We start from the raw sequence: 24,990 nt of genomic DNA, 5'->3' as shown, positions 1-24,990 counted from the left end.
GTTAAATCATAGTTGTGTTACCTTTCAGCTACAGGAACTTGGGCACATTATTTAACTGCTTTAAGCCCTCAGTGTCCTCATCAGTAGAATGGAGATGATAAGCATACCTTTGTGATGCAAACAAAAAGCTCTGTGCAATGTAGTGCATGCAGCATATGGACCTGAAATGTTAGTTGATGCTGTTATTGTTATTATTTTAGCCACCAAAGGGACTTTGGGACTCTGACATGAAGGACTCTTTTTGTTTTGCTTTCCACTAAACTTGGGGGTGCCTTGAAGGCCTGGAGGTCACCCACGCTCCTGAGGGATTCTCATCAAATTTCAGGTTTCCTCCATCACCTTTCTTCCTATTTCTGGAGGCACAGGCAAGGGGACCATCAAGATGTATGAGGGTTACAGTTGAAGGTGGCCGCCACTAGAGTACCCCAGGGGCAAAGTCACAGGGTACCTTGGTTGTGGGCCTTAGAACTTGGACTCAACCTGTTTGTAGGATTCTGATCTCCTCATGGAGGTTTCAGCCAAGCTGGTGGGAGACAAGAACTGATGTCCTGCCCTGGCCTAGGAGAAGACACACTAGTGGGCAGTCCAGTCAATCCACTGGCAGTGTTGTCTCCACAGTCAGGCCCCACTGCTTTTCTCTGCCAACCCAAGTCCCCACTCCATCCTTAAATCCACGACCTCCATGCTTGGGGGTCGTGGAGAAGGTGAGACTGTGTGCTGGTCTTCTTCTGTCCAACAAATCCCAAGTTCAGGGACAGCTGGCACCTCATCTGATCATACTTCTCTGTCCCCCACTCCCTGAGCACCTGGCACAGAGCCAGCATGTAGGGCTTAGTGAGTACCTGACTGATGGGCTGGGCAGTCACAAAGGCAGCCCAGAGCCCCCACCTGGGTCCTCCCTGGGGACTCCTATTCCTTCATGGGAGTGGAGTTCTGCCCGTAGGGGCTCCCTGTCCCTGAAACCAAAGGCACCTTCCCACCCTGCACCTTCACGGTGGCCAAGGACCAGGCCTTTACTACCTGGTCTGTGTTTGGGGTGCGAGAAATATCATTCATGCTCCTGCTCTGGGCGTGACCTAGGAGAGAAGGAAAAGAAGGTCCATCAGGGGAAGTCAGGCTCCTGCAGGTCCTTTTCCCTTGGTCCCTCCACATGCTTCTCCCGGCTTCATAACCAAAGCAAGACCCCCTGTCCCCTCATCGCTCGGCCCCTTGGAGCTAGCCTCTGCTCCTTTTCCTTCCCTTTCTTCCCTTCTACTGCAGGTTCTCCTTTCCATTCTCACCCCTCAGTCTGCTACACTCTGCTTTCTATTCCTCCACCCCACCTTCTTGGGCAGAGACCGAGATGTCTGCTCTGCGCCAGGCCCTGGAGGAGGTGAGGGACACAGACACGTGATAAGGTGAGGTGCCAGTGTCACTGAGTTTGGGCTTGTTGGAGAAAGAAGACCAGTTTCACCTCTGTCCTCCATGACCCATATGAGTGTTTAAAAATGGCCAGGTGTTGGGGCGCCTGGGTGGCTCACTCGGTTGAGTGTCTGACTTCAACTCAGATCATGACCTCACGGCCCCATGTTGGGCTCTGCACTGACAGCTCAGAGCCTGGAGCCTGCTTCAGATTCTGTATCTCCCTCTCTCTCTGCCCCTACCCTGCTTATACTCTGTCTCTCAAAAATGAATAAACGTTAGAGATTTTTTTTTTTCAAATGGTCAGGTATTTTCTGGCAGAAGGAAGGAACGTGGGGAGAACAGTGGTGACAAATTATTTGAACTGGCCAATTGTTCCTTCCCTAGCTGAGGCAGGAGAAAGTCAGCTCTCATTTCCCAGCAGCAGCCAAATCCAGCGGGCACTCTCAGATCTGTTATTTCTTGGCTTTCTGTGGCCTGTGGCAGCCCTAACTTCTAGAACTCTGTCCTCCCTTGGCTCCCTTCCTCTTACATGCATTCAGGATCCTCTCCTGCTGGGCTCAGGGCCTTGCTTTGCTTCATCCCTTGCAGTCTTCACCCCCCTCCATCTTTGGTCAGTTACATCCACCCCCTCCACCCCCATCACTTAATGTCTACACTGGGCTGAGGATGCCCAGATTGGGTCTCCACTCCATACCTCTCCCCTGATCCCCAGACTCTGTTGTGCAGCCCCACCTGGGACCTTAAACTCCACATACCAGGTAATGGAACTCACTGGCTTCCATCAAATGACTCCCCCTCCACATCTTAGTCTGTTCAATGCCCCTCCCTCCTATCCACCCCACCTAGGTGCTGGCCTCACCTCCTCATTTCCTGTTTCTCCTGGTCCTTGCATCCCACTTTGGCCCTGTCCTCTCCAGTCTTGCTCTGACAATCTCTCACTTTCGATCTTGTCCCCCTCTAGTTTATTCTTTCTCAAATAAGAATCTGATCATGGTGTGCCTCTGCTGAAAATTTCTCAGGGGACCCCATTACCTTCACCATAAAGACAGGCTCCTTCTGCAGCATGTGTGTGTACACTCTCTTCGCTTTGACCCTCTTGCCCTCAGGCCCTGCCCTCCTGGTAAAGTGAATGCTCACTTCACAGTGCCTTCCTTCTGCTGTTAGTTTCCTTTGTTTGGAGCAGCCTCCTCCTTCTATGCCCCTACCCCACTGCATGCTTCTAGAAAATCCCCATTTATTCTCCAAGATTCAGACGTGTCTCCTCTCTGAGCCTTCCAGGGCCCACCCTGGACATGGGGTGGTGTGCACACAGAATGTTTTATCTGGGTCTCCACTGCAGTATTGGGCACAAGGGTGACCTCAGACACAATGAACAACTGGGAGGAAGGCTTGCCCCAAAGCCATTTGCTGCCTCCTGGCATCCCTACATGGAATAACCAATGCCAGGAAGACTAAGTGTGTTCTGGGGACACCAACAACAAACAGAAAAGACTACCTGAGGTCCAAATCATACCTTGAACCGGGTCAGGGTACAGGTGGCATAACCTGTACACACCTTGGCATTTTAGTAAAAGTATTTAAAGGAACATACTCCTCTCACTCATTTTTCTTTCCATTTTGCAACTTCTCTCTTTTCTTTGCTTCACAGCTTACCTGTCAGTTACCCCCACACACACCCCCATGAATTGCCTGAAAAGCCCTGTCTATGACTTTGTACTTTACAAGCCCCCTCACCCATTTCCTCAGGGGGCTGTGATTGCCAGCATCCCACCTTTGTGGTGCACAAGACTCTCACCCAGGGATGGCAGTGTTCTCTGACTGTCCCAGGGGAAAGTTCTTAGCTTGTATCTAATTCAGTTTCAAGGAAGACTTCTTACCAAAAATGGGGCTAATGATCAGTTTGGTGAAGACAAAGGTAGAGACTAAGATAAAAAATGCCTAGCACATAGGATTGTTATTGATTATGCCAGCACTTGATTTAGAGTTGCATTATTCAGAGTAGTTACATAGAAACATAGGGTAGTGAGTTAGGTCCTAAGGACAGCCTTAGGTTTGAGGTGAAGGTTAGATTTCTCCTGATGCCTGTCCTGAAAATTCTAGACAGGTCCTGACCTTTATCTCCTCCAACTCTGAAAGTCTATGGAAGCCGACATAGAACAAAGCTGTCTTGCAGCAGCCAAGAACACACTCACACAGCCTTCCATAATTGGCACTTTGCCGCATCCTCAGGTCCTCGGTGGAGTGGTGTAGGCTTGGACCAGCCACTGGGCTCCGGGCTGGGCTGCGATCTGGGAGGAGGAACAGAAGGGATTTGGCTTCAGCAGCCTTGATCTACAGCACAGCCCCTGCAGTTAGCATGGTCATTCCACCTAAACAAAGCTGGGCTGTGAGATGCATCTCTTTCCCTTTCAGGAAGAAAGTGTATTTTGGTTGTTTTGTGTTCTGTTTTTGAAGTTAATAGTCTGAACAAGATTACAGAAAATATTTGTACTCTTGAGAGTGAGACACACAATTGTTAAATAGGCAGCAGGTGTTGTAGACTGCCTGGGTTCATCCCTGACTCCACCATTTACTTGCTGTGTGACCTTAGGCAAATAACTTAACCTCTTGGTGCCTCACGCTCCTCATCTGTAAAATGAGGATGAGGATAACAAGACCAGTACCTAGCCACAGGGTTATTGTGAAGATGAAGTGAGTTAACACATGTGGACACTCAGAACAGTGCTTGGAACATGGTAAGTGCTATGTACCTGCTAGTATATGCTAAACACTTTCCATTTTAAAACAATTCATCTAAAGAAATTGCTCAAGGTTCTTCATTTAGCAACCTTCTGGACTTTTTTCTGATTACTGCATTTATCTAGTATGTTCAGCAAGGCTGCTGTCTGGACACTTGACTCTGCAATATCAACAGTGGAGGGTTGCAGGTTTGAGCTATGTGTGTGGAACAATCCATTCTCCCTAATGACCCAGGCTCTGCTAATCAGAGTAACACAGCTGCCAGATTTACAAGCCCTGGCACACTTGAGATGAACCCAGAACCTTCTACCACCTTGATGTGCTTAATTTTCTGCCAAGGCTTTTGGCTCTTCTTGGGGGTTCAATGGGAAACTTTTCAACTCTTTCCATAAACATGCCATCTTCACCAGCATTTTGCAAGCCTGACCACACATGAGAATCTCCTGGGGAGCTTTCTAAACTTCCTGTTTCCAGGCCATACCTCAGACCAACTGAATCCAACTCCCAGGGTGGGGCCTATGCATTGGGACATGTTTCATAGCCCCACGTGATTGCATTTTGCAGCACAGGCTGAGAACCAACTCTCTTCCTAGGAATGGTTCTGCTCTGGTGGTGGGGATAATTTTGGGATATGGCTGGAGTCTCTGCAGGCCTGCTGGAGAAGGAGGCTGAGGGATCCCCAGAACCTCAGAATTTTTCCAGGATCATGAAGTCCAGGGAGCCTCCAAGTTGCTAAGACCCTGCAGCCACCGAGGAAAGCTCACCTGGAGGCTGGGACCTGACACAGGCCCCCACATGCCCAATGCCCACCAGCATATGGCCCAACTCACTGGTGGTGGAAGAGACGGATTTTCCAATGTCAACCAAAGAGCGATGGATGGGCTTTTTGGTTTGGTGACGGTGTTTCCTCAGGAGGACATAGCTGACCCTCTCCCGGAGCTCTGGTCGCAGGAGGCCGTCCTCAATTTGCTTCTTGATGACATCATCTAAGTGGGGAACAGACATGCCTCGTCCATGTGGGACAGAATGACCAGGGGTATGGGAGTCTTCGGTTTCATTTGTTATTAGTGGGATTAAAAGTGACTAAAGGAAGCAGGAGATGTGGAAATAGTCCTGGCTTGCCACAAACTGCAGAAACATGGGCAAGTCACAACCTTTGGGTATGTGCATGTCTGTACATGTGTGTGTGTCTGTGTGTATGTATGTGTATATAAAATTCTATGCTCTATTAGTGCTATTGTGAAAAGTAAACGAAATACCCTGAGAAGCACAAAACTACTGTGTTCAATGATTTTAGTCCTAACATGAATTCTTTTTAGAAAAGTATTTCAGGCAAAATACTGGTGGCAAATTTCTGAACAAAATTCATAAGACGTTTTAGGGATAATAAGGTGAGCCACCCCCTCCTTCACCACTCCACTAAATAAGAGCTAATTTCCTAAAGATGAGTGATGATCCATGTACTCTAACAAGCAACAGGTTGCCATGGCAATAGGTGTCTCTGAAAACACTAGAAAGCCCATCTCCTTTTTGCTCCATTGCTGGATGGCATTCATAGGATGGTCTTTTCCCCATTGGAGCTCTACATGGGACTGAGACTGTTTTGGGAGCGTCAGACCCAAAGCCTGGTTTCTGCAGGATGAAGTGGGTGCCACACAGACCCAGAGTGGGCATAAGGCGGCCATGGCTTTCAGGGGCCCCAGTGGTCCCTGCCTCACCTATGATCTGTGGTAAGGAGCCACTGTCCAAATCCAGCAGCACCGTCCCCGTCTGCAAGCAGGTCCGGAGCTCGAAGAGGCTGTGCAGCGACAGTGTGGACACATGGGGCTTGCTCCAGCGCTCGCCTCCTTCCTCTACCTTTTCTTCAAACTTTATCCACCTGAAAGGGGTTAGGATGGGGCTCAGTGTGGCCAGCACCCTCTGGAGGAGCACCTGTTAGTTCCCCTCAGGGCGAGGGATGTTGGCCCGCAACTCATCTGCTGCATGTTGTTGGGACACTGGTGCTAGACTGACAGGCAGAGGATCTTGGGAATTCCCTCACTCCATCCCCACTTCCTCTGATGATGGCATGCTCAGGGCACAGTGACATCCAGAGAATGACCATAAATGGGCATGAGGGATCTTTTTGGGGTGGCAGAAATGTTCCCAAACTGGATTTGGTGATGGTTGCACATCTGTACATTTACTAAAAATTATTTAATTGTACATTTAAAATGAGGGAAGTTGACCTTAAAATATAATAATAAAGCTGTTTTGTAAAAAAAAAAAAAAAAAGTATCTGAAAGACCTAATTGTGAGACAGGGAACCATCAAAATCCTAGAGGAGAACATAGGCAGCAACCTCCTTGAGCTTAGCCAGAGCAACTTCTTACTAGACACATCTCTGAAGGGAAACAAAAGCAAACATGAACTATTAGGACTTCATCAAGATAAAAAGCATCTGCACAGCAAAGGAAACAATCAACAAAATTAAAAGGCAGCCTATGGGATGGGAGAAGATATTTGCAAATGACACATCTGATAAAAAGTCAGTATCCAAAACCTATAAAGAACTTATCAAACTCAACACCCAAAAGGCAAATAAGCCAGTGAATAAATGGGCAGAAGATATGAATAGACTCTTCTCCAAAGAAGACATACAGATAGCTAACAGACACATGAAAAGATACTCAACATCACTCATCATCAGGGAAATACAAATCAAAACCATAAGATACCACCTCATACCTGTCACAATGGCTAAAATTAACACAAAAAATAACAGGTGTTGTTGTGGAGAAAGGGGAAGCCTCTTGCACTATTGGTGGGAATGCAAATTGGTGCAGCTACTCTGGAGAACAATATGAAGGTTCCTAAAAAAACTGAATATAGAACTACCCTATGATCCAGCAATTGCACTACTAGGTATTTACCCAAAGGATACAAAAATACAGATTTGAAGGGGTACATGTCCCCCAATGTTTATAGCAGCATTATCAACAATAACTAACAATGGAGAAAGCCCAAATGATCATTGGCTGATGAATCAATAAACACACACACACACACACACACACACACACACACACACACACAATGCAATATTACTCAGCTGTAACAAAGAATGAAATCTTTCTATTTGCAACAACATGGATGGAGCTAGATGTATTATGCTAAGCGAAATAAGTCAAAGAAAGACAAATGCCATGATTTCACCAATATGTGAAATTTGGATGAACATATGGGAAGGTGGGGGGTGGGGAGGAAGAGGAGAGAGGGAAACATACCACAAGAGACTCTTAACGATAGAGAACAAACTGAAGGTTGATAGAGGGAGGTAGATGGGAGATGGGCTGGATGGGTGATAGGTATTAAGAAGGGCACTTGTAATGAGCATTGGGTATTGTATGTAAGTGATGAATCACTTAATTCTACTCCTGAAACCAATATTGCACTGTGTGTTAACTAAATAAAAATTTTTTTAAAGTAGCAACTGGAACCTGGTTACTCAGGGCTGGTCACACATGTGTTCAGTGTCTGCCTTATGTGGTGTGGTTCGCTGGGAGCAGAGAAAGCATTGCTGACAAAAAAAGTATTTCCCCATGGCTTCTACTGCGGGGCATGAAGATTCTACACGTCCACTCTGGGTTTTGGTTCTGAAAGTTCATGTTAAAATACAAATGTCATTTGGGGAAGGAAAGAAATTAAACCAAGGATGTGTAGGAATTTGTTCTTTCTGGAAGACTTGGCATCAGAGGCTGAGTTGAGGAGTGGAGTGAGATGGCCTTGGACAGAGGCAGCCATGGCTGCAGTGACCCATATCTCCCCTGCAGAGGGCAGCACCACACAGCCTGGAAAGCTGCCAGGAGAGCAAGGTTAGCAGGCTCCATTTTGCAAGATGTCAACCCCAACTTACTGGGTAGCTTCAAGATATTCCAGTCAAAATCCTAAAAGAGTATTTTGGGGCCCTGACTAATTCTGAAGTTTGTCTAAAAGTGGTTGAAGAAAGGCTAAATAGGAAGAAGAACGGATGGACATGCTTTTAGCAGATAAACTTGCCGAAAAGCTGGAGTACTTAAAATAGTTTATTTCCAGTCTAGATATAGACAAAAGGATCAATGAACAACAGTCCAGAAACAGACCTGGGCCCCCTATGGGAATGTGGGTTTTTATAGGAGTTGTTTAAAAGATGACCAACCTAAAAATAAAAAAACCCATAACCTCTCAACCTACTTCTCACCAAACACAGTATTAAATTCTACGTAGGTTAAAATCTAAACATAAAATTAAATCTATGATGGAATATTATTGACTCTTAAAAAGAAAGGAAACTCTAACACATGCTACAACATGGATGAACCTTGAAAATTTTATGCTAGGTGACATAAGCGAGGCCTAAAGATAAACATTATATGATTTCCACTTGCATGGAGACCCAGGGTAGTTAAATTCACAGAGACAGAAAGCAGAGTGGCAGCTACCAGGGGCTGAGGAGAGTGGGGAGTGGGAATGTGAGACAGTAGAGAGGTTCTGTTTTGCAAGATGAAAAAAGTTCTGGAGATGATGGTGGTGATGGCTGCAGAGCAGTGTGAATATACCTGAGGCCACTGAACCTTACACTTAACAATGGTGAAAATGGTAAAATTCATGTTTTATATATTTCACAATTCAAATAAATAATTAAAAATGTATAAACAAGGGGCGCCTGGGTGGCGCAGTCGGTTAAGCGTCCGACTTCAGCCAGGTCACGATCTCGCGGTCCGTGAGTTCGAGCCCCGCGTCAGGCTCTGGGCTGATGGCTCGGAGCCTGGAGCCTGTTTCCGATTCTGTGTCTCCCTCTCTCTCTGCCCCTCCCCCGTTCATGCTCTGTCTCTCTCTGTCCCAAAAATAAATAAAAAACGTTGAAAAAAAAAATTAAAAAAAAAAATGTATAAACAATACGAAAATACTAGAAGAGAATATGAAAGAGTCTTCTAATATTCTTAGTTGTACAGAAAGAATTCCTAGACAAGATGTGAAGCCACAAAGGGGAAAAAATGACAGATTTTGTTACATAAAAATAAACTAAACTAAAACATCCGTATTACAAAATAAGACACAGTTCAAAGAAATGCAACACAGTGGGAAAACTGTTACAACACACAGGGCATCAAAAAAACTGGTATCTGTACTATAACAAAACTCCTTCACATCAATAAGAAAAAGTCAAATTACCCAAATGGCGAGCAAACATTTCTGGAAAGAAATGAAGAGGGCCAAGAAGATTTTCAACTTTACTGGTAATTGAGGACATTTACATTATTGGAGATTAAATGACATTCTTTATTTCTCCTATTGGCAAAAATGAAAAGGGCTGACAACTTCCTGTGTTGGTGAAAACACAAGGGGATACAAGCAGGGCACTAACTTAGTAGATGTGCATGCACAGTGCATGTGTATGTAAACACAATGTGTGTATATGCTGTGTAGCAGCATGGTCTTGGTGTGGGGACTGGGCAGCTGCTTTCAACATTTAGTGTGCATGTCTTTTGCTGTAATGGTTCCATTTCTAGGAAATTAATGCAGAAATATCACAGTAGTATGTCTACAAGAATACTCAACTGAAGCTTTGTCCATTGAGGTGAAGAACTAGAGACCGCCAGTTTCCAGTAGGGCCATCGTCACATTGATTCCCTGCATCCCTGCCACAGAATACCCCTCAGAGGTCAAAAGTGTGAGGATGAATTATGCATACTGACAAGATAGAGAATACCATGCCATTTCAGAAAGAAAGAAAGAAAGAAAGAAACAAACAAACACACACATCTATTTGTTTTGGCCACATGTGTCTAAAAGTGCCTGGCAGAAGCTTTGGAAGGCTACCTGTCAAATGGTTAACAAGATGGTTACTTCTGGGGAGAGGAATGGGTTTGCTGGTGGGAGAGGGGTTAAGAGACTTTCACTCTGTTTGGGTTAATTCATGTAGCAACAGCACAGCCTATAGAGCCAGACAACCAGGTTTTGAATCCCAGCTTCATCATTTACTAGCTATGAACCTTATTTTGTTTTCTACAGGAATAACAGCATTAACTAATTAATATTATTAATAATTATTAACAGTAGCAATCAGAGCAGTGCCTGACATATAATGCTCATTCTGTTGGTGTTAACTATTAATGTAGAAATAAAGAATATTGCTTTTGTCATTTTAGAAACAATAAAAGAAAGTAGAGGCATTCAAAGATCTCCCAACCAGAGAACACCGTGGTTGATATTTTGATGACTCCCATTATAGATCTCTGTGTGTATAAATGCATATGTGTACATGGGCACATACACAATTTTGCATTAATGACAGCACTGAAAAGGCAGAATATCTACTGGACATTAATTCTTTCATGTCTATAAATACTGATATCATTTTAAAGGCTCTTTAGTATTTCGCTGTGTGAATGGACGACAACTGATATGAATAATCCTCACTTGGTGGACATTTAGGTTATTTCTAATTATTCTTTATCATATACAAGGCTGGATTGAATGTCCTTGGCCCAGCTCCATAATTTCCTTAGGATAAACTCTCAGAAATGGAACTGCTATGTCTGTACATTTTTAAGTGTATGATATGCATTGCCAAACTCTTCTCCAGAAAGCTTCTGCCAATTTACACTTCCACCAACGTACAGGAAACCTCACATTTCTCTCAAGTCTCTCAAACCCTGGCATCGTCAGTCTTTCTTTAAGTTTATTTATTAATTTTGGAGAGAGAGGGAACACCAAGAATTTGGACATTTCTAACAAGTTTCCAGATAATGCTGATGCTGTGATCTAGGGATCGCACTTTAAGAAACATTGTCTTAGGGGGCACCTGGGTGGCTCAGTTGGTTAAGCGTCTGACTTTGACGAGTTCATGATCTCACAGTCTGTGAGTTCAAGCCCACGTTGGCCTCTGTGCTAACAGCTTACAGCCTGGAGCCTGCTTTGGATTCTCTGTCTCCCTCTCTCTCTGCCCTTCCCCAGCTCACACTCTGTCTCTCTCTAAAAAATGAATAAACAAAAAAAAATTCTAAAAAGAACCACTGTCTTAGGATGATGATTCTTAAATTTAGGTGTACAGAAAAATACCTCAGATGCTTTTAAAATCTTGATTTCTAGATCTATCTTGATCTATTACATCAGAATACCTGTATGGAACCCAGGCAACTCTGCAATAGACTGTCCTACATAACGTTCCTGACTTGTGGGGCTCAGAGGCTAAAACAAACAGTTAATTGTAGTCAATTGTGTTTCCTGGCTTCAGGAGAATGGCTTCAGAGACAGATCTCCCAAATGCAGTATGTGCACCAATTATATTTTAAAAATATGAGATAATCTGGGAGATATAGACACTGCCTAGATAATTCTGTGAAAATAAAGAATTAGTGTCATTTAGAAAAAATATGTGACAGTGGTATTATGGTTGTATTAAAAAGAAAGAGGCCTTTACCCCAAATAATTGAAAACAGGGTTTTGAAGATAGTCTGCGGATCAGGACCCATGGTCACAGCAGCATTATTCATGATAGCTAAAATGTGGAAGCAACCCAAGTGTCCACTAATGGATGAATGGATAAGCCAAATGTGGTATATACATAAATGGAATATTATTGAGACTTAAAAAGGAAGGAAATCCTGGCACATCCCTCAACATGGATGAACCTTGAGGATATTATGCAAAGTGAAATAAACCAGGCATGAAAAGACAAATATGGTATGATTCCACTTCTGTGAGGCATCTAGAGTGGTCAAAATCATGAAGACAGAAAGTAAAATGGTGGTTTCCAGGGACTGGAGTAGGGGAATATAGGGGGAGTTACTGTTCAATGGGTACCGGGTTTCAGTTTTATAAGTTAAAAGAACCATAAGGATGGATAGTGGCGATGGCTGAATGCATTTAAAATCACTGAACTGCACACCTAAAAAGATAGCTAAGATAGTACCATATTTTATCATAATAAAAAAATGGGAAGGGAAGGAAGAAAGAGGCCTTATCTTTTAGAAACACACACTGAAATATTTGCAGATAGAATGATATGGTGTATGGGATTTGTGTCAGTGTGATCCAGTGTGGGTGGAGGGGCGGGCAGCAAGGAGGGGGTAGAGACACAAGATTGGCCATGAATTATCTGGTAACCACTGAAGCTGGGTGATGGGTACATGGGGATTCATTCTACTACATACTACTTTTGTATACATTTAAATTTTCCATAGTAAAATGTTTAACCACTTTTCAGAATGAATAAAGGAATGGGCATTTTAGAAAGCCTTTGACTAAAGCCTGGCTTAAAAACACTCAGAAGCCTGATAAAATGGTTAATGTGTAATCCCAAACAACTCATTGCAAAGTGATCTTTACACCACAGTTGGCTTCAAAAGGTGGGGAATTAGAGTTGGAGAAGCAGGTCAAGCGGAAAGAAAATCTCCAGGCTGGAAAAGAACTCTAAGGATTTTGTCCAGGCCAGGGCAGGGCACCAGATGCCCTTCTCCCGTCTGGGATGGAGCTGAACAGAACCTTAAAGAGTCACATGTCACAGAAAGCAGTTCTCTGTCACGCAAAGAGGGTCTGGAATTGAGGCCTTTTCTGTGACTAGAAACTCAATCACAGATGCAATTAGAGAAGTCGCTGTTCAGTTTACACCAAGACTGATAAAAAGTGTCATGGGGCAAGCTACCAGTACAGCCAAGGCTTTCCAATACTCAACTCAGGATGTGAGAAGAAGAGGGAGGTTCTCCTTGTAGGTCCTGGAAAGGGCTAAAAACTAGGAGACCTAAATTCTAGTTCCATCCTCAGGTGGAGACTTAAATTCTAACCCCCACTGACCCTGCCCTGGCTAGTGCATCTGTGGCTCTTCACCTCCCCTGCATTAGTGTCATCTGGGAGCTTATTACAAATTCCAACATCTGAGGCTGAACCCCAGACTAATGACATCAGAATCTCAAGGGCCTGAGAATCGGACATTAGGACTTTTTAAAAGGAAGACCCAGGTCTTTAAGAGGACAGTGAACAGGCCATTTTGTGTGGTTAGCTAAGAGTAAAATCTGGAGAATATAGAATATATCTGGAGAATATAAGTAAAATCTGGAGAAATTCTGATTGGGGTGAAGGTCCTTTCTTTCTGTGCTTATTTTGCATATAATCACCATTAAATTGTGTCCTGGTTAATTTGTTTGCAAAAACTCCCCTGCGTCAGGCTCTGAGCTGACACCCCAGAGCCTACTTAGGATCCTCTCTCTCCCTCTCTCTCTGCCCCTCCCCAGCTTGTGCACATTCTCTCAAAATAAATAAACTTAACAAAAATTCCTCTCAGAAAATCCTAAATTCAAAGATTAAAAAAAATGTAATCTATAGAATGTGAACTTTAATGTTAAGGTTATGTTGCTTCGAAACGTTTAAGACTTATATTTGTAGGAATTCATTGCTTAGATGAAGTTATGTTTACTCACCTAAAAGTTGAGAAGTACATGCCCACACTGTGGTAATTCTCCATCTACATGGCCTCCCTCACTGACCTTATTCTGTAACTCTCTCATCCCTACTCCATCACCCATTGTCCAAAGACTTGACTTCCACGTTTTAGTTACAAAGTATCAAGACATAGTGTTTTTGCTTGCTGCTAAGGCCAGTTGGTAATAAATTTTGTGACTTTAATGGATTGATTTCTTAAAAGTAATGTGAATGTGAGTTCTCCCCTATCATCCAGCAAAGCTATTTAACTGAACTTTGAGTCATATTAACACCTTGACTTTTCCAGCAGAAACCAAAGGCCAGTGTTAATTCTCCTATGGACCAATAAAAAATTTTCCTGGAGATGTGTGAGAAACCATTAGTATGTATGTGGAGTGGGGTACCTGGATGGTTCAGTCAGTAGAGCATCTGACTCTTGATCTCAGGGCCGTGAGCTCAAGCCCCACATTGGGCGTGGAGCCTGTTTTAAAAAAATGTATCTGAATAATATAAAAAGTTGTTTCCATCCAAGACCAAGTTCGGAAATTTGTCTTCATATCGTCCCAGAGATGATTAGGTCCAAGGATACTGACTAATGTTAACCAAGTTCACAAGGATTGATGTATTAGCCCAAATTTACAGTGAGATTTACAATGGTTATAGGGGTTAGGTACTGTCATCTTGCAGCCCTTGCATTCTCTCCTTACAGGCAGATGCATGGGGAAAGCCAAATTATCATCAGAAAGATATAGAATCAGAATTGAGGCTAAGTGACTCAAATGTTTAAAGACTCAGGATAAAATGTCTGGAACCTTCCATTTCTGTAAATGAGATTTGCCTGGGTCTGGGACCAGACAAGTGGGCACCTCTGTCATAGACTTTTCTGGAATGAACCCCACATGCTTTCATGGTTGACTAATTCCCTGTGATTGAAAGTCTTTCCTTTTGCTAGCATAGGAGTCCCCTCTAAGGGCCTTTGGTTATCCAGTGCGATCTGGGCACTGCTGGAGACCCACTTCTCAGAAAGAGTACCCAGTAGTCAGCTGGCAGGGATGAGGCAGAGGTGCATCATTCCAGGAGCCGTGTTGAGTGGGATGGGGGCGGTTACTCTGTGCCCAAGATCATGCATCTGGTGAAGGGTCCATCCTGCTGTACATCATGTCTTCATTCAGGGGTAAGGGGGAGCCCAGAGCTAAGTGAATGCCATCAGACACAGCTATTAGCAAATTCCTTACTGGCTCCTTCAGGGAAAGGCTTCTGGAGACAAATCTCTCTGAAGGCCACTTGTTTGTGTGTCCAGGAGGTTTTTGTAATTACTCCCAAAGGACTGTCATTTATAGACTTGTCAGTCTCCCTCAGAGTCTGTTGGCACCTGCTCCTCACTGCCTCTCAGGAAAGGCCCTCCTCTCTACCTGGATGCTCTCTCTCTCTCACCTGTGCTATTCAGGCCCTAGTTCAAAGGTCACTTCTTCCAAGGCAAAGCTTGAAGAGACTGCTCCTTCCTCTGACCTCCCATCCCATCTTGTGTCATTTGTCACATGGCACTTACCATAACAACGGTGGCTAAAGCTTACAGAGCACATTCTATGCACCCGACATTATACCAAGTACTTTACATGTATTATCTCATTTTATCCTCAAATCAGCCCCTTGAGGAAGGTCTGTTACTATTCACACTGTCCACGTTAGGAGACTGGAGACTCAGAGGATAAGGAACCTGCTCAAGGTCATGCAGCTTATAAAAGACAATGTTTACGGGCAAATCTTTTGACTCTAGAGGTCTGTTCTCACTACATCACAGCACTCCCCTTGGGTTTAGTTATCTATGTATATGAGCACATGCCTGCCTTTTACACTAAATCAGGGGTCAAAAAACCCATGTCCTATGAGTTAAAAGTGCCTCACAGTTTGCTTTTGTATGACCAGCTAGCTAAGAATGGTTTTTACAGTTTTCAAAGGGTAGTAATAAAGGAGGAAAAGGAGAAGAAAAAGAGGAAGGAGAGATCATATATGAGCAGAAAGCCTAAAATGCTTACTATCTGTCCCTTATAAGAATTTTGTTGACACCTGCAATAGATCATAAGCATCTTGAGAAGAGATTCATTCCTGACTCATTTCAGTTCTCCCACAGGACCTAACACAACGTCCCCTAACATATTTTTAGAATGAAAGAAGAAAGGTGTGGATGAGATCAACTTTCCAAAGTTCTCCTAGACCCACAGATTAGAGCTTCCACTTTTCCACAGCCCTATGAATGGATATAGAGCAGTAGTGACAGTAGATATCCACGTACAAAGATAGGATATGATCTCTGAGGTGCTTGTCTAAGAGGGGGGACAGGTTTGCAATACTCCACCACATATACTCTCATGGTGACTTGAAGAATTCTTAAAGTTCTGGTTGGCATTAGACACATGACTGTGGCCAAAGACTAGAGTACATAAAGCACGTATCTTCACTACTATACATGTGAAAAAGACATATTTCGGGTGTCTGCTCTGCTTCCATACACGGGGATATGCTCCCCAAACCATGGCCAGCCTTCCCCATACCTCCCCATAACTCTGATTTGGGTCACAGTGATGGGACAACCAAAGTTGGGCAAATCCAATGCTCTTTGAAGAATTAGGAATTGGGACTGAGAAATGGCTATGCATTATGAAATGGTCCCTTGAGTAGATGTAAACACAGAAGCTAAGGAATGGCCAAGGATAGGGACAAATGGGAGAAGCCAGCTGCAGAGAATAAAGAAGCTGCCCAGAGAAAGGTAGAGCCAGAAGCAGAGAAAAAGGACAGCTTGGTTTCCTGGGACCAAGCCTTGAGATATCTGACCCCTGGGTACCATGAGGTCAGCCTGTGTTCTGCTGATGCCTCCTCCTGTTGTGTAGGTTAGCTTGGGTGGGTGTCTGTTACTTGCAGCCTCAAATGTCCTAACAGTGACAGGGGCATTACCTTTCCCTTGGGCATCCTACACAGGCCCTGACAGCTCACTTGAGCTTAGACTATGGTTGTAAAGCTAGACATATCAGATGGGAAAGCTCTTGACTTTAGCACAAAGAGCTCCTGACTGACAAAGCATTTTCAGGAAGGTTTATTCCTTCAGCATCTCGGAGTCTGACAGTTCTTATCCTAATAAGACAGGAGACATAACCACTAAAATCAATGTGTGAACCTTGTTTTGATTTGAAGTTGTACAAACCAACAGTAAAGGGAGGTTTTGAGACAATTAGGGAAATTTGAATGTAGATGAAATATCATATTAAGGAATTGTTCTCAACTTTGTAAGGAGATATAATGGCATTGTGGTTGTGTTTATAAAGAAGTCTAATTTCATAAAGATGTGTACTAAGATGTTTCTAATGTCTGGGATTTTCTTTTTTTTTATTAGAGAGAGAGAAAATCCCAAGCAGACTCCATGCTCAGCACAGAGCCTGATGTGGGGCTCAGTCCCACAACCCATGACCAGAGTCGAAATCAAGAATCAGATGTTCAACCAACTGAGCCACCCAGGTACCCTTGGGATTTTCTTTAAAACACTGTGGTGAAAACAAACAACAAAATGGAATTCCTAAAAGCAAAAAAAAAAAAAGTGATGGAGAAAAATTGATATTAATCTGTGACAGAGCTGGGTAATAGATACATGGGAGCTCATTATATTGTTCTCTCTACTTTTTGTGTTTGAAATTTTCCATAATAAAAAGCTATAGAGGGGCGCCTGGGTGGCGCAGTCGGTTGGGCGTCCGACTTCAGGCAGGTCACGATCTCGCGGTCCGTGAGTTCGAGCCCCGCGTCAGGCTCTGGGCTGATGGCTCAGAGCCTGGAGCCTGTTTCCGATTCTGTGTCTCCCTCTCTCTCTGCCCCTCCCCCATTCATGCTATGTCTCTCTCTGTCCCAAAAATAAATAAAAAACGTTGAAAAAAAAAATTAAAAAAAAAAAAAAGCTATAGATATTTAGATATTTAAAAGTAAAATATTATATACTTGGACTTAGATGAATACATATTTACATACAAATATATATGTGGATGAATCAACTGGCATCTTGGCAAGCAAAGTGGTCTGATGGTGGGGTTTCTCCCTTCTTGACAACTGCATTTGTGGGAGCCACCCGAGGATGTCCTCAGTTGTGGGGAGGTGACCCTTCCTGCCAACTAGCTTCTAGGGGTTCTGAGGAACTGCCAGCCAGTCAAGCCACATCTGCGAAGATTCCTGCCCTCTCTCCTCACATAGCTAGCCTTCCTATCCCACTCACTGGTCAGCTAATCCTATCTTAGCATCCTGAGTCCACCAGGTGGTGGCCTTGTGTCACTGCCTGGCTGTCCACACAGGTGCAGACTGGTGCTTCTCCCACCCAATGGGAGGCCCTATGAAGGTGGCCCCTTCTGGTGTGTTAGGCCTCATGCAGCCCCACACTGAGCTGTGTGCTAACTGTAAGTGATCACTAAATCCCTGGGGCACAGACACCCTGGCATAGCCCCTATTCTGTGTTTACACAGCTCACAGGTGAGAGCACTAGTTGCAACCAGGGCCTCTGAGGCCTGGGGGAACTTTGCCCACTTCTACCTGGGCCTTGATCCAAGTTCTTATTCATATACAATCACTATTTCCCACTTGCCCGGCATAAGTGTCAGGTATCAGTGTTTGACTAGTGGAGGGACAGGGAAGGACCATGTTAGATATTAGATGTGAAAATGGCTTGATAATAATGGTGTGACTATTCAGACCAGGAAATAAGCATCTAGTCAAAGTCAAACAACCTTAAAAACTTTCATCTGACCACATATCTCCATGCATGGCTCCACTGCAATAAAACAGGAGGCTCCTGGCACTGCTTACCTGCCTCTGAACCACCTGGCAACCCGCAGCTCCTGCAGGAGCTCTTCTGCTCCCCTGTCTCCTCCAACGAGAGATGGGTCTGGCAATTACCAGCCCCCTACACTTCTGCTAGGAACCCCCAAGCCTCACTGAAGCCGCCCTGCCCTCTGCTCCTTGGGACCTGTCACATGGCTAGCAGCCTTTCTAGCTGCAGGCCCAGGACCCCGCACCCTCCACCCAACAGCTCTCTTCTGACTCTTGCATCTTTAAACCACTCTCCTTCACCTGGCTCCTTTCTGTCAGCAGTCAGCATACTCAGATCTCTCCTGCTCACAAAGAACAAAAGCCTCCCTTGAGAGACCTAACTGCTGCCTTTCACAGACAAGCATCTTGCGAGAACTGTTCAACCGTACCCACCCTCGTCCTTCTGACTCTCTTCTCCACCTGCTGCCCCATCCCACCGGAGACTGCTCTCATCTCTCCATTCTCTGGATACTCTTCAGTTCTTTCCCCACTTTTGGCCACTCCTTCCATCCTGAATGTCTCCCTGCCCCTGGTTTCTAGTACATAGCACTCCTCGTGCTCCTCTCCAACCTCTCTGGCTGCTCCTCAGTGACCATTGTGGATTCCATTTCCTCTGCCCATCCCTTAAATGTAAGTGACCTGGGGGTTCTGCCCTGGAAAGTCTCCTTGTCTATGGATTTAATTCCTATCCAGATGCTCATCACTCACAAATTCATGCTTCCCTACTGAGCTACAGACCTCCATATCTATATAATGACCTGATGGATGTCTCCACTTGGAGTTTCCCCAAACAGAACATGTCCAGAGGGAACTCATCAACAACCTCCACCAAAATAAATCACTCAACACTAGAAAAACGTGCTACCCCCCCCCCCCTCCCGTGTTTCCTAAATTGTTACCACAAGTCCCCCACCTGCTCAACCTGGAAACCTGGGCATCTCCCTGACTAACCTGCTTCCCAATATGCCATCTGTCATTAAGTCCTCTCAAAATTCTACCCTTTAAGATAGGTCTCAAATCCTATAAAAAGATCAGGGGTTGCCAGGGATTAGGGAGGAGAGAGAGATGAATGAGCAGATCTTTAGGGCAGTGAAACTACCGGGTATGTTACTATAATGGTGGCTACATGTCTTTATACAGTTGTCCAAACCCATAGTAGGTACAACACCAAGAGTTAACCCTAACGTAACCTATGGGCTTTGGGTGATAATGTGTCAATGTAGGCCCATCAGTAGTGACAAATGTACCGCTGTCATGGAGGATGTCCGTCAGTCACAAGGGAGGCTATGCATGTTCAGGGGCAGGGGGCATATGGGAACTCTGTACCTTCTCAATTTTGTTGTGAATCTAAAACTGTTCTAAAAAAATATATCTAAAAGGAATATATATATATATAAATTATATGCTAAAAAAATATGTCTCAAATCCACCCCCTTTCTCTGTTCCTACTACCAACGTCTTGGTCCAGGGTCTCATCGCTCACCTAGTCCAGCCTCCTAACAGGCCCAGTCTTGCCTCCTCTTATACATTCTCCACACTGAAGCCAGAGGGGACTCTCTCAAACAGACAATCCTGCTCCTCTCCCCCTCAGTGGCCCTCCAAAGCTCTCGGCATCAAATTCAAGCTCCACAACATGGCCTGCATAGGCCCTCCACGATTAGCCCTCACTCTAGCAGAGCCACAGGGAATTTCTGCCCCTTCCTCTGTGTTCCAGAGGCCTCTCCTCTTCCCCTTTCCATACCCTCTCCTGGTTAACTTTGACCCAACTTTCAGGTCTCAGTGTGAACACCTTTTCCTCCTGGATGTCTTCTTAGCCCCTGCTGTCTGGGCTAGGTGTCCCTACACTGTGCTTTCACAGAACCCCCCTCATCAAATGCCTGTTTGGATAATATGCCTTTTGTGCCCCATTGGACTGAAAGCCCAAGTGAGCAGGGATGGCATCTGTCATGTTCATTTTTGTATCTCCAGCACCTGGCTCAGGTTTACAGACAGTAACCACTTTGTAAATATTAGTTAAATGAATGAAGGAGGTTACCTGACTTCTGTGCTAAGAGCTCTCAGCTTCCTACTCTGCTTTACTCCATACAAGTAGGCAGCTCTGGCCCCACAAGCATGATCCCAGGTAAGTGGTGAGACCAGAGGTCTGGGGTGGATTCTACTCCAGATAATCAGGGAAATGATACTAGGAGGGCATTCTTCAAGATCTTAAGTGGGAGCAGTTTCAAAGTTGAGGCAAAGTTCAGGCTTTCCCCTCCATCACACAGGAGTGTGCAAACATCTCCACATGTAGGATGCTTTTGAAAATAAACTGATATGGGGGCGCCTGGGTGGCGCAGTCTGTTAAGCGTCCGACTTCAGCCAGGTCACGATCTTGCGGTCCGTGAGCTCGAGCCCCGCGTCAGGCTCTGGGCTGATGGCTCAGAGCCTGGAGCCTGTTTCCGATTCTGTGTCTCCCTCTCTCTCTGCCCCTCCCCCGTTCATGCTATGTCTCTCTCTGTCCCAAAAATAAATAAAAAATCGTTGAAAAAAAAAATTAAAAATAAATAAATAAATAAACTGATATGGTTCTACCCAACTAAGCTGACCCACTTTTCCTGCCCTTCTTTCTGCCCATTCCTGGTCATCGCAGGAATGTTCTCAATGCATATGTGTCTCATAAGAACCTCTGGAAAGTTCACTCTTTTGGTTTTCTCTGAGTTGAGATCAGAGGCAGCTTGGATTTGGAATTTGCTTTCAGAACTCTTGGAAGGGTCTAAGCTCCAGCTATTTCTGAGTAACCTCAAAGGACTCTCCACACTTGGGTGGGTTCCAGCCCAGGTCATTCTCCTTCTCTTTCTGTCCTTGCAGCCAGGCAGATTCTGGAGAGAGGATGGAATTCTGGGTAAATTGTTTGCTAGAAGTGAGGGGGGGGGCGGAGTGTGCCCCCACCCACCTGACCCAGCCCTCCCTTCAGGCAAGGTCAGTATCAGCAAACAGCCAGCTGCATTTTCCTCCTGGGAATGCTGAAGAGACTGAGTTAGTAAAAATCTATCTTATTAACAGCCTGACCTACCAGCATTGATCACATTAGAAATGACGCCTGCACACACAGTCCCCATCATGTGCACAGGAGCAAAGCTTCAGTGGAGCTCAAAAAGCCATTTAAATCCATCCAGGGGTGACTCCTTCTCCAAGGGCTCAAAACATCCCCCAAACTAATAACCCCTGACAAAGCACCACCAGGGAAAATTCCTTGCGGATTTGAGATTTTTACTCTGTTAATCTCCTAACTCAATAAAGCAAACACTCCTGCAGCAAATTAAGTACTTTTATTAAAGGGTCCCCTCCTCCATTCTCTTTGATGTGGGTATAGGTCTGCAACCCTCCCAGGGCCTGAGTGTCTGTGTGAGGGGTTGTCAACCCCTGAAACACCATCATTTTCTCCTGTTACCCCAAGGAGCCCCAGAACCCACTGGGATTTGCAGATTCTTGGATTCTGGAAACTTCTAAGACCTCTGGCTTCCCGGAGTAGATCTCACAGCCTGTCAGCTGAGGGAAATGCTTCCCATTCTTTTGTGGGGGTGTGGCCTGGCCCTAAGCACCTCTACTGTTGCAGTTTGCCTGGAGGAGTCTCCGGCACAACTGTCCAGGCCAAGGTGGACTTGTTGGCCAATGGTCAAGCCTTTCCCCTGATCTTTTTACAAGCTTGCTGGTCATACCTCCAACAGTGAGCTGGAAACCTGATGGGGTTAGCTGGAGAAAAGATTAAAGGAGGCAAGGTAGAGAAAGGGGAGGTAGGGAGGTTTGGGCTCCTCTTTTCCCCACTGTTTCCTGCCCCACACTGGCCCCCAAGCTACTTCTCTTTCACATCTGGAATTGGGTTAAGCCATTTGGACTTCTTTTAGTCATTACTGTCCTCTCATTATTGGTTTGAGGTCCATTCAGGACCCTTCCAGGATCTCCTCAAATGCTATCCTCAAAGCCTAGCTTATGGGGAAACCCACCAGCTTAGAGATGGTAACTATCAGATCAGATCCCTTTATATTTCAGGAGGAGCCTCCTTCTAGAAACATCACCTACAGTTTATCAGTTTCATTACAGAGTCCATAGTGTAGAAGGCTCTATGGATTCATTCTCAGAGAAACTAGAAGCACTATTATTGTCTATAGTGGCAGACAATTGGGTCTCTGAGGGCCCTGAGGATTTCTTAGCAAGGGCTCTGTGGGTGTGTGTGATAGGCCCTCATGGAAGGTCTGTCCTGGTAATTGTTGCCAGTGATCCTGGATGCAGACCTTGCCCAGTGGAAAGAAGGCACTCGGTCCTTGCTGGGTCTCTGAGAAGACCCTTCGCAATGTTCCATCTCTTTACTTGCCCACCTTGGACAAGAAAGGGATGGGAAGCACTAGCTCCTCAGAGGCATTAAGCCACAGTAGCCCAGACTGAGCTCTGGTCATTTGAAATGTCCTATCCTTTCTTCTCAGCCCTGAATAGATGCTCTGGTCTCTGTGGCTATCTCCATTTATTTCCCATCCCAGTGGAATTGCCTCCAGACTTATGTCTTCCCATGGAAATACAAACAGAGTCCCTGGAAGTCGGAGGAAATGGAAGGAGGTAGCAGAGAAAATGGGGAAAGCATGACAAAGTACATAAGCCCTCAAGTTAGGGTCAGACAGGCCTGGGCTATAACCCAGACTCAGCTACCTGCATACTCTGACCCTTGTAAGCTATTTGCCCTTCTAAACCTCAGTATCCTCATCTATAAAATGGGGATAATAATAGTTCCCACCTCCTCAGGGTCATTGGGCAGCTTGAGGGAAATGAGCCCATAAATTATTTAGCATATAAAAGAGCTCACTGAATGGCTGATAAATAGAGGTTCAGGGGCTTCCAGACAGGGACTGGGGCCAGCCATGAGGCTAGGAATTCATTCCTTCCCTGAGGCCTGCAGGGATTTGTTAATCCACCCAATGGCCTTTGTTCCAGGAGAGATTGGAAGGAGGAGGTTTAGGACGTCCAAACCTCCTCTTCCTCGCTCCATAGAGCAATTTACTTCCCAGGTGAGTGACTGCTGGTGGGTGAGGAAGGATCCCAGGCCATGGCTGGAACAGCTGCCAGGATCTGGGTATCCTGGTGGCTCCCAGGCAGAACTAGTCCTAGGCAGAGGTGGAAGTTAGTCCATGCATTCTCAACCAGGGCAATATCAGCTCCAAAGAGGTCTCAGGGGAGCAAAAAAAATTTTTTTAGGTATTACCATGGTTTGTGGCACTCCAAAGTTTAAGCCAACCTCACAGAATCATGTCCCTTAGTATTTAATTCCTCTCATTAGAATAAATTAAATCAAATTCCAATTTAATAAAGTTAATTTAAATTAAAATTTCTTAGGGGCGAGAGGCACATTAATAAAAAAAAAAAAAAGAAAGAAAAAGGTTGAGAAACGTTGGTATGGTCCATTTTCTGGACTTTCTCAGCTTCCTTCCCAGGGTCCCTCCTCTCTCATTGGCCCTTTTTGCTGCCTCCTTCCTTTTCCTTGGACTTGTGGCATCATTTGGTGTTGCTGACCAGTGCAGTGCATTTAGAAGCCCACTCTGTCCCAAGCACTGTGTATGGCCAGCACTATTCCTTACTCCAATCCTCTTTTGGCTGCATGACTTCACCACGTGGTCTGACTCTTCTCTTCCTTCTACTGCTCTATATGCACAGTTTTTCTCCCCCCCCCCCCCCATATGTGCCTCCAGAGCTCCACTCTGCCTGTCCCACCCCAAACTCTGCAGAGTCTCTTTTCTTCAGAGGCCCACTGGCCATCCCACCTGGATTTTTCATGGTATATATTTTCCTTCCTCCAGGAAGCCTTCCCTGCCTACCCTACCCCCTTGGTGCTTTCCCTTCTCCTACAGCATTTAGTTTGAACCATTTGACAAGAAAGGATATATATCCTTGTATTATTCTCTCATGGTCTCATGGATGTCTGTTCTACTTTTCCACTTGGATTTTAACCTCTTTGAGAATAAAGACAAAGTGATAAGTATCTGTTTGCTCCTTAGTGTCCAGCCCAGTCCTGGACACTAGGGAAGGCAGAAGGGGAGGTCTTTAGGGACCAGGAAGTGCCCCAGCAGAACTTAAAGTGCAAGATGTCACTAGTCAATTGTCCTTCCCACCAGGAGGGTCAGCTCAGCCTGGGCCCCAAGCAGACTGTAGTGGGAAGCTCCCTTCTCCCTTCCCTTGGACTCCACCTTACCTGGCTGACTCCTTCCACTCCATCTGGTCTCCGTCATGCTGCAGAGTGTCCATCTCTGTGAAGAGGGTAGGGTTGGGAGCCTCATCTTCCTCCCCCAGGATGTCCTGGAGCTGCTCAGCAGCTGGAGACCCTGCAAAAAGAGGGCAGCAGGGTCTGCTGAATGGCCTGGGGGAGGCAGAAGGCTGCAGGGCCAATTGAAATGGAGCGGGAGCAGGACTCCTGGGTGGCTTGGTCGGTTAAGCGTCTGACTTCGGCTCAGGTCATGATCTCATAGTCCGTGAGTTTGAGCCCCGCGTCAGGCTCTGTGCTGACAGCTCAGAGTCTGGAGCCTGTTTCAGATTCTGTGTCTCCAT

At 45.3% G+C, this 24,990-nt stretch overlaps 1 protein-coding gene across 6 annotated transcripts in view; it reads right to left on the bottom strand.

The window, feature by feature from the left end:
• Nucleotides 1-24,990, bottom strand: part of SLC4A5 (solute carrier family 4 member 5) — a 113,847-nt gene that overhangs the window by 37,578 nt on the left and 51,279 nt on the right. For all 6 annotated transcript variants that reach the window (XM_058683652.1, XM_058683651.1, XM_058683655.1 and 3 more), the window contains 5 exons: nt 24,638-24,767; nt 5,862-6,022; nt 4,974-5,129; nt 3,597-3,692; nt 1,021-1,076 (listed from right to left, as the gene is read on the bottom strand). In XM_058683652.1, coding sequence (XP_058539635.1) covers nt 1,021-1,076; nt 3,597-3,692; nt 4,974-5,129; nt 5,862-6,022; nt 24,638-24,767 — 599 coding nt within the window. The remainder of the gene's footprint in view (nt 1-1,020; nt 1,077-3,596; nt 3,693-4,973; nt 5,130-5,861; nt 6,023-24,637; nt 24,768-24,990) is intronic.

The sequence above is a fragment of the Neofelis nebulosa genome, chromosome 9 (assembly GCF_028018385.1).
Source record: "Neofelis nebulosa isolate mNeoNeb1 chromosome 9, mNeoNeb1.pri, whole genome shotgun sequence".
Taxonomy (NCBI): Eukaryota; Metazoa; Chordata; class Mammalia; order Carnivora; family Felidae; genus Neofelis; species Neofelis nebulosa.
Note: the sequence above shows the minus strand (reverse complement) of the source record. Positions and strands in the feature narration are given on the sequence as shown.